The sequence below is a fragment of the Triticum aestivum genome, chromosome 1B (genome assembly GCF_018294505.1).
Source record: "Triticum aestivum cultivar Chinese Spring chromosome 1B, IWGSC CS RefSeq v2.1, whole genome shotgun sequence".
NCBI classification, from domain to species: Eukaryota; Viridiplantae; Streptophyta; class Magnoliopsida; order Poales; family Poaceae; genus Triticum; species Triticum aestivum.
This window is the reverse complement of record NC_057795.1, coordinates 135,270,668-135,282,921: the sequence shown is the minus strand read 5'-3', so window position 1 is coordinate 135,282,921 and position 12,254 is coordinate 135,270,668. Positions and strand designations below refer to the sequence as shown.

General features: G+C 49.8%; 1 protein-coding gene across 1 annotated transcript; it reads left to right on the top strand.

Moving 5' to 3' along the window:
- Window positions 1–622: 622 nt before the first annotated feature.
- LOC123111981 (uncharacterized) lies at window positions 623–2,537 on the top strand. The gene is made up of 2 exons (XM_044532868.1): window positions 623–1,926; window positions 2,158–2,537. Exons 1-2 carry the CDS (start codon window positions 705–707, stop codon window positions 2,163–2,165), a joined length of 1,230 nt encoding a protein of 409 aa, XP_044388803.1. The 5' UTR covers window positions 623–704; the 3' UTR covers window positions 2,166–2,537.
- Window positions 2,538–12,254: the final 9,717 nt, after the last annotated feature.

Genomic DNA, 12,254 nt, shown 5'->3' with positions numbered 1-12,254 from the left:
TGTCCTGTCGGATCTTCATGTGGCTCGCGGTGCAATATTGCCTTTGGACTTCGGACAGGAGAGCTCGGCATGGGCTACAGGACCAACCCTCCCCGTGCTACCTTTGTGATCAGGACGAGGACAATGTGGATCACATCCTGCTTTAGTGCGTGTATGCTAGGCATGTGTGGTTTCTTTGTTTCACCAGGATCGGAGTAGACCTTCTTTGCCCTATGGTGCAGTCCCACCTGGAGGAGTGGTGGTGCGAGGCGAGGAAGCGGATTGCCAAGACTAGCAGAAAAGGCTTTGACACGGTGGTTATGTTAATATGTTGGTCTATGTGGAAGCAAAGGAATGCGAGAGTCTTTGGTAGGAGCGACAAGCTAGATGTGTTTGGCGTGACGGGGGCCATATTCCACGAATTGGCCATCTGGATGCAGGCCGGAGCAACTGGAGTGGAGCATGTAGTTGAGTAGCACATAGAGTGTTGAGTTTGGAGTGGAGGCGATGTCCGAGTCGACTTGTGACCACGTGACTAGCTACAAACCTCTTTTGTACATATTTTTCCCCTTTCTATAAATCTATGGTACGCCTTTGGCGCACCTTAAAATAAATATATTACAAGGTTGCCATTCAGCAACACGTCCCACGCGTCGAAACCACCTCGGCTTGAGAGTGAGGCCCCGTCGATTGCTCGCATTCCGATCCCCATTCTGCGCCCCCACATGGCACGGACGGCTCCGGTCGCCGACACCATCGCCGTCCTCGGCGACGACCTCCTGCGGGAGGTCTTCCTCCATCTCCCCACCCCCGCCGACCTCCTCCGCGCCGCCCTCGCCTGCAAGCCCTTCCTCCACGCCGCCCGCAGCGCCCGCTTCCTCCGCCGCTTCCGCCGCCGCCACCCCTTCGCCTGCCCGCTCCTCCTCGGCTGCTTCGTCCACCGCTGCCGCGAAGACCCCAGCCCTCTCCTTCTCCCCGCCCCCCTTCCCGCCGCCGCGCGCCGCGTCGTCGAGGGCGGCGACTTCGCGCTCTCCTTCCTGCCCGACCTCGGCTCGTCGGGCCCCGACCCGTGGAAGGTCTTGGACAGTCGCAGCGGCTGGCCCCTGCTGTGGGACCGGGCGTCCGCGGAGCAGCCCGTCGCCGATCCGTGGAAGGTCTTGGACTGCCGCAACGGCCGCCTACTGCTGCGCAATCGGGTGTCCCGAGAGCTGGCCGTCGCCGATCCCCTGACCAGGCGCTGGGTCTCTCTCCCCGCGCCCCTGGCCGAGCGCCCCGTGGGGTACGGCCTCGTCACCGACGACGGTTGCTCGTCGGCGTTCCAGGCGTTCTGCGTTTCAGAAGACGGCGGCGGCTCCTCCGGGCTCCGCGCCCAGGTGCTCTCCTCCAGCGAGCTCCGCTGGGCCGACGCTGCTGTCCTCGCGGGCCAGCATACTCTCGCGGACTCTCGGGTGATGCAAGCGAACGGGTCGCTCTACTGGAAGCTCAAGGGCGGGGAGCGCATGGTCGCACTCAACACGGCGACGATGGCGTTCTCCTTGCTGGAGCTCCCTGATTTCGCGCGGCAGTTCAGCTTCGACGTCATTGAGAAGGGGGACGACGATGCTGGCGGGCTCTACCTACTCACTATGCTCGGATTCTGCGTCGAGGTTTGGGGCGGCTGGGATGATGGCAGCGGTGTGCTAACATGGACACTGGTGGAGAAGTCGGTCAGGTTCCAGAGGGCCATGGCGGAGATGATTCGTTCATCACAGTTTTTCCGGCATGGACTAGTTGTCATTGGGGTGGTTGCCGGTGTGGTCTTCTTGCGCAATAAGGATCGCCTGCTCTCCATTGATCTGGAAACAATGAAGCTCAGGCTGTTGGCTCGGAAAGACAAGTGCCCATCGACCCTGATGTATCCTTACACGATGGCATGGCCACCTTCATGCCTGAACCCTACTGAACAAGGTGCTTGATAAGATGGTAGCCCTACTTGCAAGTTTTGGCCAACAATCTGATTATTATACTGTACATAGATATTTGAACCAAACAAGTAGTTTATAACTTAACATTTTCTTAGTGGCTTTAGCTTTTGCGGACATACAAAGAACATGCTGCTTTACACTCCAAAACTTACTTTGCTCGCATCTTGGTTGGGTGAAATCTTCTGATATGCTGAATACCCTGATTTTGCTGCAGGAATGTGAGGCTCACTACAGCTTATGATGATAAGAAGGTTTTGTGCAGAGGTAACGAAGACGAAGGAATTCAATCATCCATACGATGGTTGCGGCGCAACCAGTCTAACCGCGCCTGAACGTCTGAACCTCATATGATGTAATTAGTTAAGTCCTACGGTCTTGGTATGTGTGTGGTCACTATATAACCCGACTTTGTAATCTGGGGAATGCAGTATGTAGGACGCTTCCTTGCTGATTGTTTGTACCAGTTCATCTGTCTGACTGTCTCCTCAAATATGTGTGATACAATCCTGGCTGGGGTTGGACTGTATCTATCATCTGTCTCCTTCGATACAGATGCATGGATTGTATCTCAGTCTAATAAATGGGCTTCGAGAATCATGCACAGGGCATAAACTGAAGAAGACTGAAGAGATAGCCTGGCTATGGCAGCGAGTGCTGTGAGCCTGTGACTACGGTTAAGGTTGATAAATAGTTCTACTATCAGTTTGTGTTTGAGCCATCTTATCTAACCTCTGAAGAATTCCGGAGATGCGCCACAGATGGGGCCATCTGCCTCAGAATTTGGCGCCTTTTTCCTCAGTGTATCTTGGTCGAGGTTAAGGTTTTGTAGGCAAGTAAACTCTGGTTTCACAGAGACGGGTTATCCCTGTCTTCCTAATTTCCTATCATGTATGCATATGGACTTGCAACTACTGCCTCCGATTCTAAATATAAGTCTTTAGAGATTCCAGTATGAACTACATACGGAGCAAAATGAATGAATCTACACTCTAAAATATGTCTCTACAAAGACTTATGTTTAGAAACGGAGGGAGTACAATGCAAGTGTCAGACATGCTTTCCCTCTGACGGTGCAGTTTTGTTCAAGTGTCAGACATGCTTTCCCTCTGACGGTGCAGTTTTGTTCAAGCGTCTGGGCCTTGACATGTTACTATGAAAGTGATCATCCTTCCACCGTGCCCATACATTCAGAAAAGACACAGGGATGTCATCACAATTGATGTTGATTTTTTTTACAGCAACAATTGCTGTTGTTAGATAATGAAAGAAAACGCCCCCCTTCGCTGGCTCACGACTCATTAGGCTTCAAGTGAACAAGCTTTCAAAGAGTTCCTATCATTCTAATTCTGTAGTTTCTTGGGAAGGGTGCTCCTCCGCAGAATATCCTAACTGAACTTGTTAGTGATGTACTCCCTCTGTAAAGAAATACTTTAGTGATCTAAACGCTCTTATATTTCTTTACAGAGGGAGTAACAATTATTTGATCAGTTTTGTTATTTTACATCTAGATGTGAAATAGTTATCTTACACCTAACTTACTTACTGATAGATATGACATTTTAGATACTTAGATTCGTGCGTCTGTTTTAGGCTTCGTATGTTGTTCCTGCCCTCCTCATGCGTTGTTGTATTTCTGGTCGATACGAGAAGCGAACTTCTCGGTGGTTATTTTGCACAGCCGTTCGGCCTTCCGTGGTCTATCGGGCTGCGTATTAGTTTTATTCTTCTTTTATAGTTTACTAGCAAAAAAGCCCGTGCGTTGCAACGAGAGAAAATCATAACACACGTTCTTAACCCAACAACCATCACTCAAGACCATAATGGATCCATCTCCTTTATTTTGGCGAGGCATTATATTTGTCTTGCCGCGTATCCTCCTTCTCACCCTCGCCGGCGATGGCCTTAGTGTTCACACAAAACAAAATGTGTTTGAATATGCTTAATCCTAAGGCGTCTCTCCCCCCCCCCCCCTTTCCTCCCTCTCCTTCTCTCTCTCTCTCTCTCTCTCTCACTCACTTTCGCGATGAGAAATCTATTGTTTTCCCCTGAGACGTTTTTCAGAGGTATGCATGTGTTGTTATCGATGTTTTTGCCCTATATGGTTATAATGGGGTGTTTATTTGCAATCCGGATCGCCGCTGGTACGAAAGATGGATCGTGCGCTATAAATTATAAGTTTGCTCCCAGAACAATATTTAAAAAATATTTAACAGGTGAAATTAACATCATATTCAGATTCCACACATTTTTCTAATCAAATTTCATATATAACATGTTAAAATCGAAGTTACGGTCTAAAAGATACAGATAATTTAGAAAATCATTTGTTTGACTTAAATATCTTCAAAAATAATATTTAAAAATACTTAACAGGTAAAATTAATCTCATATTCACATTTTATATATTGTTCTAATCAAATTCTATAACATGTTCAAATCAGAGTTACGATTTAAAAGATATGGATGATTAAAAGCATTTGTTTGACTTAAATATAATGCGCAGATGAATTACCTTAAAGGTCAGGGGGATTCCAAAAAATATAAAATAACGGTTCGGGTGTGACTTAAATCCGGACGATGGGTTGATTTGAAGAAACTACAGAGGGTTTTGTGTAAAATATGAAAAAAAAAACGATTCCTTCTTATTTAAAACAGGACTGCGGGTTGAATTCTCTGAAATAGAGGGACTTTTCTGTAAAATGCCATGACGGACGACCAGAAACCACACTTTCTTTATTATTAGGTGAAGATAAAGATAAAGATGTGCTTAGTGAGGTAGAGGTAGTAGTGGAGACGCCGATACGTCAACTACTTTTTCATTTTGTTTCAAGCAATTCCTGTTCGCCACTCTCTATACCTACTCTTTTTTGTGTTTTTCTTGTTTGCTTTTTTCAATTTTTCTTTTCGTTTCATTCTTTTGTTTTTTTGCATAAAATACATGATTTAAAATTTTCATAATATATTTTGTATTCATAACTATTTTTAAGCGATGTCTCGTCTAAGTTTGTCATTGTTTGAGTTTTAGAGCCAACCTCTTTTTGTTTCAGTTGTGAAAAGGATCGATATAGTTGACTAGAGGGGGGGTGAATAGGCAACTAATTTTTTTAAACTTTTCTTACCAAATTAAACTTTGCATCCAAGTAGGTTGTCTAAATATGCAACTAGGTGAACAACCTATATGATGCAACAACAATAAGTGCACAAGCAAGTAAGGGATACAACACAAAAAGCTTGCACAAGTAAGGCATGAGATAACCAAGAGTGGAGCCGATGGAGACGAGGATGTGTTACCGAAGTTCCTTCCTTTCAAAGGAAGTACGTCTCCGTTAGAGCGGTGTGGAGGCACAATGCTCCCCAAGAAGCCACTAGGGCCACCGTATTCTCCTCATGCCCTCACATAATGCGAGATGCCGTGATTCCACTATTGGTGCCCTTAAAGGCGGCGACCGAACCTTTACAAACAAGATTGGGGCTATCTCCACAACTTAATTGGAGGCTCTCAATGACACCACGAAGCTTCACCACAATGGACTATGGCTTCGAGGTGACCTCAACCGTCTAGGATGCTCAAACACCCAAGAGTAACAAGATCCACTAAGGATTAGTGGGGGAATCAAATTTCTCTTGGTGGAAGTGTAGATCGGGGCCTTCTCAACCTATCCCGGGCAAATCAACAAGTTTGATTGGCTAGGGAGAAAGATCGGGCGAAATGGAGCTTGGAGCAACAATGGAGCCTTTTGGGAAAGAGGTAGGTCAACTTTGGGGAAGAAGACCTCTTTATATAGTGGGGGAATAATCCAACCGTTACCCCCCCCCCAAGCAGCCACGCACAGAGCGGTACTACCGCTTGGGTAGGGCGGTACTACCGCGGAGCCAGCGGTACTACCGTTCCCTCCCAGCGGTACTGCCACGCACAGGATAACAAGGACCTGGACCCAGAGCGGTACTACCGCGGAAGTAAGGGCGGTACTACCGCTTGGAGCGGTACTACCGCCACTACTGCCGCTACTAGTACCGCACAACCCGACACGAAAAACGGAGGTCTCGAGTCGAGGCGGTAGTAGCCCGGAACCTCTGCGGTACTACGGCCGAAGACAACAAGCGGTACTACCGCTTGGGGAGCGGTACTACCGCTTGACGTGCTTCGGCGGTACTACCGCTGAGGACCGCGGTACTACTGCTGGGATAGGACACGGCAGGCAAGGAGAGGAAAGAGAGCTCCAATGACGTGGAAAGGAACAGCGGGTGTGATACAGATGTGTACGTGTTGATTCCACCCTAGCCTTACCAAAACGGATCCCCTCTTGATAGTACGGTGACTCTTACGAAACTAGTCCACAAACAGAGAAATGAAGGAGCTACACCGTCTTGAATAAAAACACCGAGGGGAGGGAATCGTCTCGTGCCAAAGGATGAATCTCTTAAAAACTCAACGCACACGATTAGTCCACAAAAGCATTGTCATCAATCAGGAAAACACGTTGGGGATAAATATGTCCTTACAATCTCCCCCTTTTTGGAGGATTGATGATAATACGGGATTTGCACAAACGGGGAAAGATATAGGACATGCACAAAACCCCACCGTCCTAAAATGTAGATGGGCTCCCCCTAGATGTGTGCTATCTAGATAAGTGCTTTGGACAGCACGGCACACATACTAGGATCAACGCTCCCCCTACATTTTAGAGACCAACAACCTAAGCAGGGTATATGAGAGCAAAAATAAATAACAGGATAAGCATGCAACTCATAAGCTAGATAGACATAGATAAAGATAATCTAAAGATAAGGTAACATATGTCTCACACCATATGTCTGGAACTTAGGTCTCACTGACACAAAACCAAACAAAGCAAACGGCGAGAAAACACAAACGAGGAGGATAGAGGCTTCCCCCCGACCCCTCCCTCCCTCCCCCGACCCCGCGCCTGCGCCGCCTCCCCGGGGGGCGGCCGGGGCAGCTCCCCCCGCTCCCCTCTCCTTCCTCCTCCCCTGGGTCCCTCCCCCCCCCCCCGCCGCCTCCGGCGGAGCCCCCGGATCTGGCCGGGCGGGCTGGCGGCGGCGGGTGCCCTTCGGCTGACGGCGGCCCGGCGGCCTGGAGGTGGCTGGCGGCGGCCCGTCGCGGTGGTGGCGCCGTCCTTTGGCGGCGGGGCGGCCTGGTTGCGCAGGGTGGCTGGTAGCACGTCCTCGGCCCAGATCTGGGCCCTTAGGGCCCCATCTGGGTCCTAGCGGGCTGGTCCTTGGGCGTGGCCTCGTTGTCTGTGGCGCGGTGAGGAGGAAGAGCGGCTCGGATTTGGGGCGGCGGCACCGCCGGCGTGCCGGCAGCAGTGCGAAGGCGGGAGCTTTGCGGGCCCATGAGGGCTCGGCCGGGCCGGTGGGCCCACGGGCCTGGTGTGCTCCCGCTATTGCGTCCGGACGGCTACCATCGCGGACGGTGGAGGTGGGGCCCTCCCGCGTGCCGATGGTGCTGATGCCCTAGTCCCGGCTTTGATTCTTCGTCGTGCTATCCTCACTTCGCGGTGCCGTTGTGAGACGGCATGGGGGACTCAAGACCGCGTTGGCGCATGATGGTGGTTGGTTTGGTGGCAGGCTCCGGAGCGCCCGAGGTGCGGGTTTGGATCGGGGGAAACCCCTGTCGGCATGGCCAACACCGGCGCGGTGGCGCCTGTGGGTGCCACCTAACCTTCCGGGAGGGCGTCGGAGCTACCCTTCCTCTCGCCTCATCGTGTACCGTGGGAAACCCTTGGCAGCAGCGTCGTCATCGTCGCGATCCTTCTTGGAGGTGTTGATAGGTGCCGGCGCTTCGGAGTCTTGGAGTCTAGTGGAAGATCCTGATGGGCGCTGCGATCGCGAGGCTTCTTCGTTTTGTTGATCCGCCGTTTTCGGCATTTGTTTCTTCTACTTTTCTCTGTCATTTCTTTTGGGCGTGACTGTGCTGCTTCCACCCCAGCACCTATCCATGTATGGTTCGGTTGGTTGCTTTGTATACAAAGCGAGGGGAAACCCTTTTTGGCAGAAAACACAAACAGACCACACAAAAGACGGAAGACACAAATCCCTAAACTCTCTCCCCCTTTGGCATCGAGACACCAAAACGGAGAGGGAGTGTTGCTACGGCTCCAGGTGATAGCAGGCGAGGGTCTCAAATATTAGATCTCAGCGGGATCGTCTTCGCCACCGTCGTCGGTCGGGAACTGCTCGGCATCAGAATCTGTCCATGAGCAGTGCTGCTGAATCCACTCCTCCTCCTCAGTAAGATGGTCCTCAGATCCACTGTTAACGGTGGCACCCAACTGACGCATGAGCTCCTTGTGACGACCTCGGGCCTTCTTCTTAGCCACATGAGTCATGTACTGACCGTGAGACTCCAAGCAGAACAACTTCTTCATCTTGAGCTTGAGCTTCTTTGCCCAAGAGAGCTCTGCCCCAGAGGGCTCATAGTCATCATCATCCTCAGCCTCAGCCTCCTCCTCGGTCTCCATGGCAGCAGCAGACGAAGGACCTCCAGATTTAGGGACCTGAGTGCCCCAGTTGTCCTTCTTCCTCAGACGCTTGATCTCATGAGAGACCAACTCTCCAGTCTCTAGCATCACCTTGGGATAGACATGATCCCAGGCCTTCTCAATAAGCAGCATGAGGAACGGACCATAAATCGGGCACTTGCGCTCGGAGATAGCAGATAAGAGCTCAGACCATATAACATGAGAGATATCCAGGGACTCGCCGGTGTTTTCTTCCTTCTCACGCTGGCAGAAGAGAAGCATGTCCACGAGATAAGAATGTACCATATCCAGATTCCCGATGCGAGGGAAAAGAGTCTCACGAAAGACACGGTGAAGAATGTCCAGAAAGGCAGGCAACTCATACGTTTCCTTCTTCGTCTCAGGGTTGATCTTCAGAGTGCAGTAGGGCTAGAGAGCTTGCTTGTGAGTGGAGGTGGTGTTGCGGTGTGGGAGAAAGCCGACAGGAGACGTAAGCCCGTGATCTTCCACCCCAAGTAACTCCATGAATGCCTTCCACTTGACAGAAAGCAACTTGCCATTGGTCATCCAAGTCAGAGCCCTGTCCTCGTCAGTCCGTAGATGGACAGTGGCATAGAATTGAGCCACAATATCTGCATCATAGTCCTTGTTGAATTGCATGATTCTGAGAATGTAGAGCTGAATGCACATCTGAAGAGCTTCACCAAAGTACTCAGGATCCTTCTCCATATAGTCCGTGTCGATGGAGCGCACATCAACATAGAGATTCTTCTTGGCCTTGAGCACATCAAAGAATATGGCAAACTGAAACCTGTTCCAAAATGGATGGTTGACCAAAGTGGGATTTTGGTCTGCCTCATAAGGGTTGCGGCGACACCTTGCCCAGAACTCCTTGGCATTCATCTGCGGCACGGTCTTGCCAGTTTGCTTCGGCTTGACAGCAGACTTCTTCTTGAGTTGAGGTGGAGGTGGAGCACTTGAGGAACCTCCTGCTGACTCAGTGGTGCGGTAACGCTTTGACGTGGCATGACCGGGGTTGACACGGCGAGCTTGATGTTTAGGATATTCATCACCTGGAACCAAACACAAGAACACGCAAAACAACCAAAAGGAACGAGCATAAGCCACCAAACTCAACAAAAGGATCACTGAATGGCAGGAGCATGATGGAAATTGCTAGGCAGTGGTAGTACCGCGACATGGAGGCGGCAGTACCGCTCCAAGCGGTAGTACCGCTCAAGTGAGAGCGGTAGTACCGCCCGAGGCGGGGAAACAACGGTTTCCTACTGCTGCGGTCAGATCCGGCACTACTGTCCTACCAAGTTCAAAAATAATCCTACAAAACACTGATCCAAACCGTCTAGTTGCCTTCTCCATTCTACTCAAGCCTAGATTTAGCCAAAAATCTAGAGATGCAACCACTATTGCCCATAAGACGCTAGATTTGAAATCTAGACAGGAAGAGAGAGGGAATGGGGGCAATACCGGCATCCATGGCAAGAGGACGAGGTGGGGATCGATTCCACCGAAGGGAATGGAGGGGGACGCCCCGGAGAAGGAGATCCGCCGGAGCCCTCCCGCGGTGAACAGTTGCTGGAGAGAGGAGAGGGAGAGACGGAGCAAAGCGAATGGGTATGGGGAAGAAGAAACCTCCCCCTGCACCGATATAACCCTCTGACCCCACCCCGCAGCGGTAGTACCGCGCTGATGGGCGGTAGTACCGCTTAAAGCGGTAGTACCGCGCACCACCAGCGGTAGTACCGCCTAGCAACTAAAGGCCACTAGATAGCACGGCTATGCTAAAAAAGAAATGGAAAACCAAAGGCAAGAAACGGAGGAAAACCCAAACCGGCAGCGAACACACTAGCAAGGGGCCAAGACACACCTCTTCAAGAGAGGGTAGTGGCCGAGGCCACCTATGTTTGAGTCAAGAGGTATGGCGCCACGAAGATTTTAACCTTGGGCCCATGATCAAAACTCGTCCGTGAAGCACAAACACCATCGAAGATGGTTAAAAGAAGGACATAATCAATTTATGCATAATGGGGGGAGGAAGAGTTCATTGAGAGAACAATACTCCCCCTATGTCCATGCCTACACCTAAACTAGACAACATGTTGAATGAGGAGGGGTGTGCAAAGTTTCAAGTCACATTGCTCGAATCAATGATATTTAGCTCATGCCTTAACTCGCGAAATCTTGCTTCATCCAAGGGCTTCGTGAATATATCTGCAAGGTTATCATTAGTGTTGACATACTTGAGCTCGATCTCCCCTCGCCTAATGTGATCCCGGATGAAATGATACCCAATCTCAATATGCTTATTCTTGAAGTGTTGCACCGGATTGAGAGAAATCTTGATGGCACTTTCATTATCACACCAAAGAGGCACTTTGTCACAAATGACACCGTACTCCTTTAAGGTTTGCCTCATCCATAAGAGTTGTGCACAACAACTACCGGCCGCCCCATATTCCTCTTTGGTGGACGAGAGAGACACACAACTTTGCTTCTTAGAAGACCAACTCACCAAAGAGCAACCAAGAAATTGGCATCCTCCAGAAGTGGACTTCCTATCCACTTTGTCTCCCGCCCAATCAGAATCCGTATATCCTTCAAGCTTGAAGTTTGCTCCTCTTGGGTACCATAAGCCAAAGTTTGGGGTATGAGCCAAATATCGAAAGATTCGCTTGACCGCCACATAGTGGCTTTCCTTTGGTGCGGCTTGAAACCATGCACACACTCCCACACTCAACATGATATCCAATCTAGATGCACAAAGGTAAAGCAAGGAGCCAATCATGGAGCGATATACCTTTTGATCCACTGCTTTGCCATTGGGATCAATGTCAAGTTGGCACTTGGTAGGCATTGGAGTGGAAGTTGTCTTGACATCGCTTAGCTTGAATCTTTTCAGCATGTCTTGAGTGTATTTCGCTTGATGTATGAAAGTACCTTCTCTTCTTTGCTTGATGTCGAAACCGAGGAAGAACTTCAACTCTCCCATCGACGACATCTTGAACTTAGAGGTAATGAGAGCGACAAATTCCTCATTGAAAGCTTTGTTAGGGGAACCAAAGATAATATCATCAACATATAGTTGGCATACAAACAACTCACCTTTGACCTTCTTAGTAAAAATAGTGGGATCGATTTGCCCCACCTCAAATCCACGATCTTGTAACAACTCGGTAAGGTGGTCATACCATGCACGTGGGGCTTGTTTAAGGCCATAGAGTGCCTTATCGAGTTGATACACATGATCCGGGAAGTAGGGATCCTCGAACCCGGGGGGTTGCTTAACATAAACCAACTCATTAATAGGACCATTAAGAAAAGCACTTTTCACATCCATTTGTTTCAACTTAAAGTTGTGATGGGAAGCATAAGCAATCAACAAACGAATGGATTCAAGGCGAGCAACGGGAGCAAAGGTTTCACCGTAGTCGATACCCTCGACTTGGGAGTAGCCTTGTGCTACCAATCTTGCCTTGTTGCGAATGATGTTCCCATGAGCATCTTGCTTGTTCTTGAATATCCACTAGGTTCCAATGACGTTGTGGTTCCTCGACGGCCTTGGCACCAATATCCACAACTTGTTGTACTCGAAGTCGTTGAGTTCTTCATGCATGGCATTGAGCCAATCCGAATCTTCGAGCGCCTCATAGACCTTTCGGGGTTCAGCACAAGAGACAAACGCGTGATGCTCACAATAGTTTGCTAATTGTCTACGAGTGTTTACCCCCTTTCTTAGGCTTCCAACCACATTCTCCATGAGATGACCTTTGGTGGTGAGCTTGGAAGCAATCTTCGCGGCACGACGCTC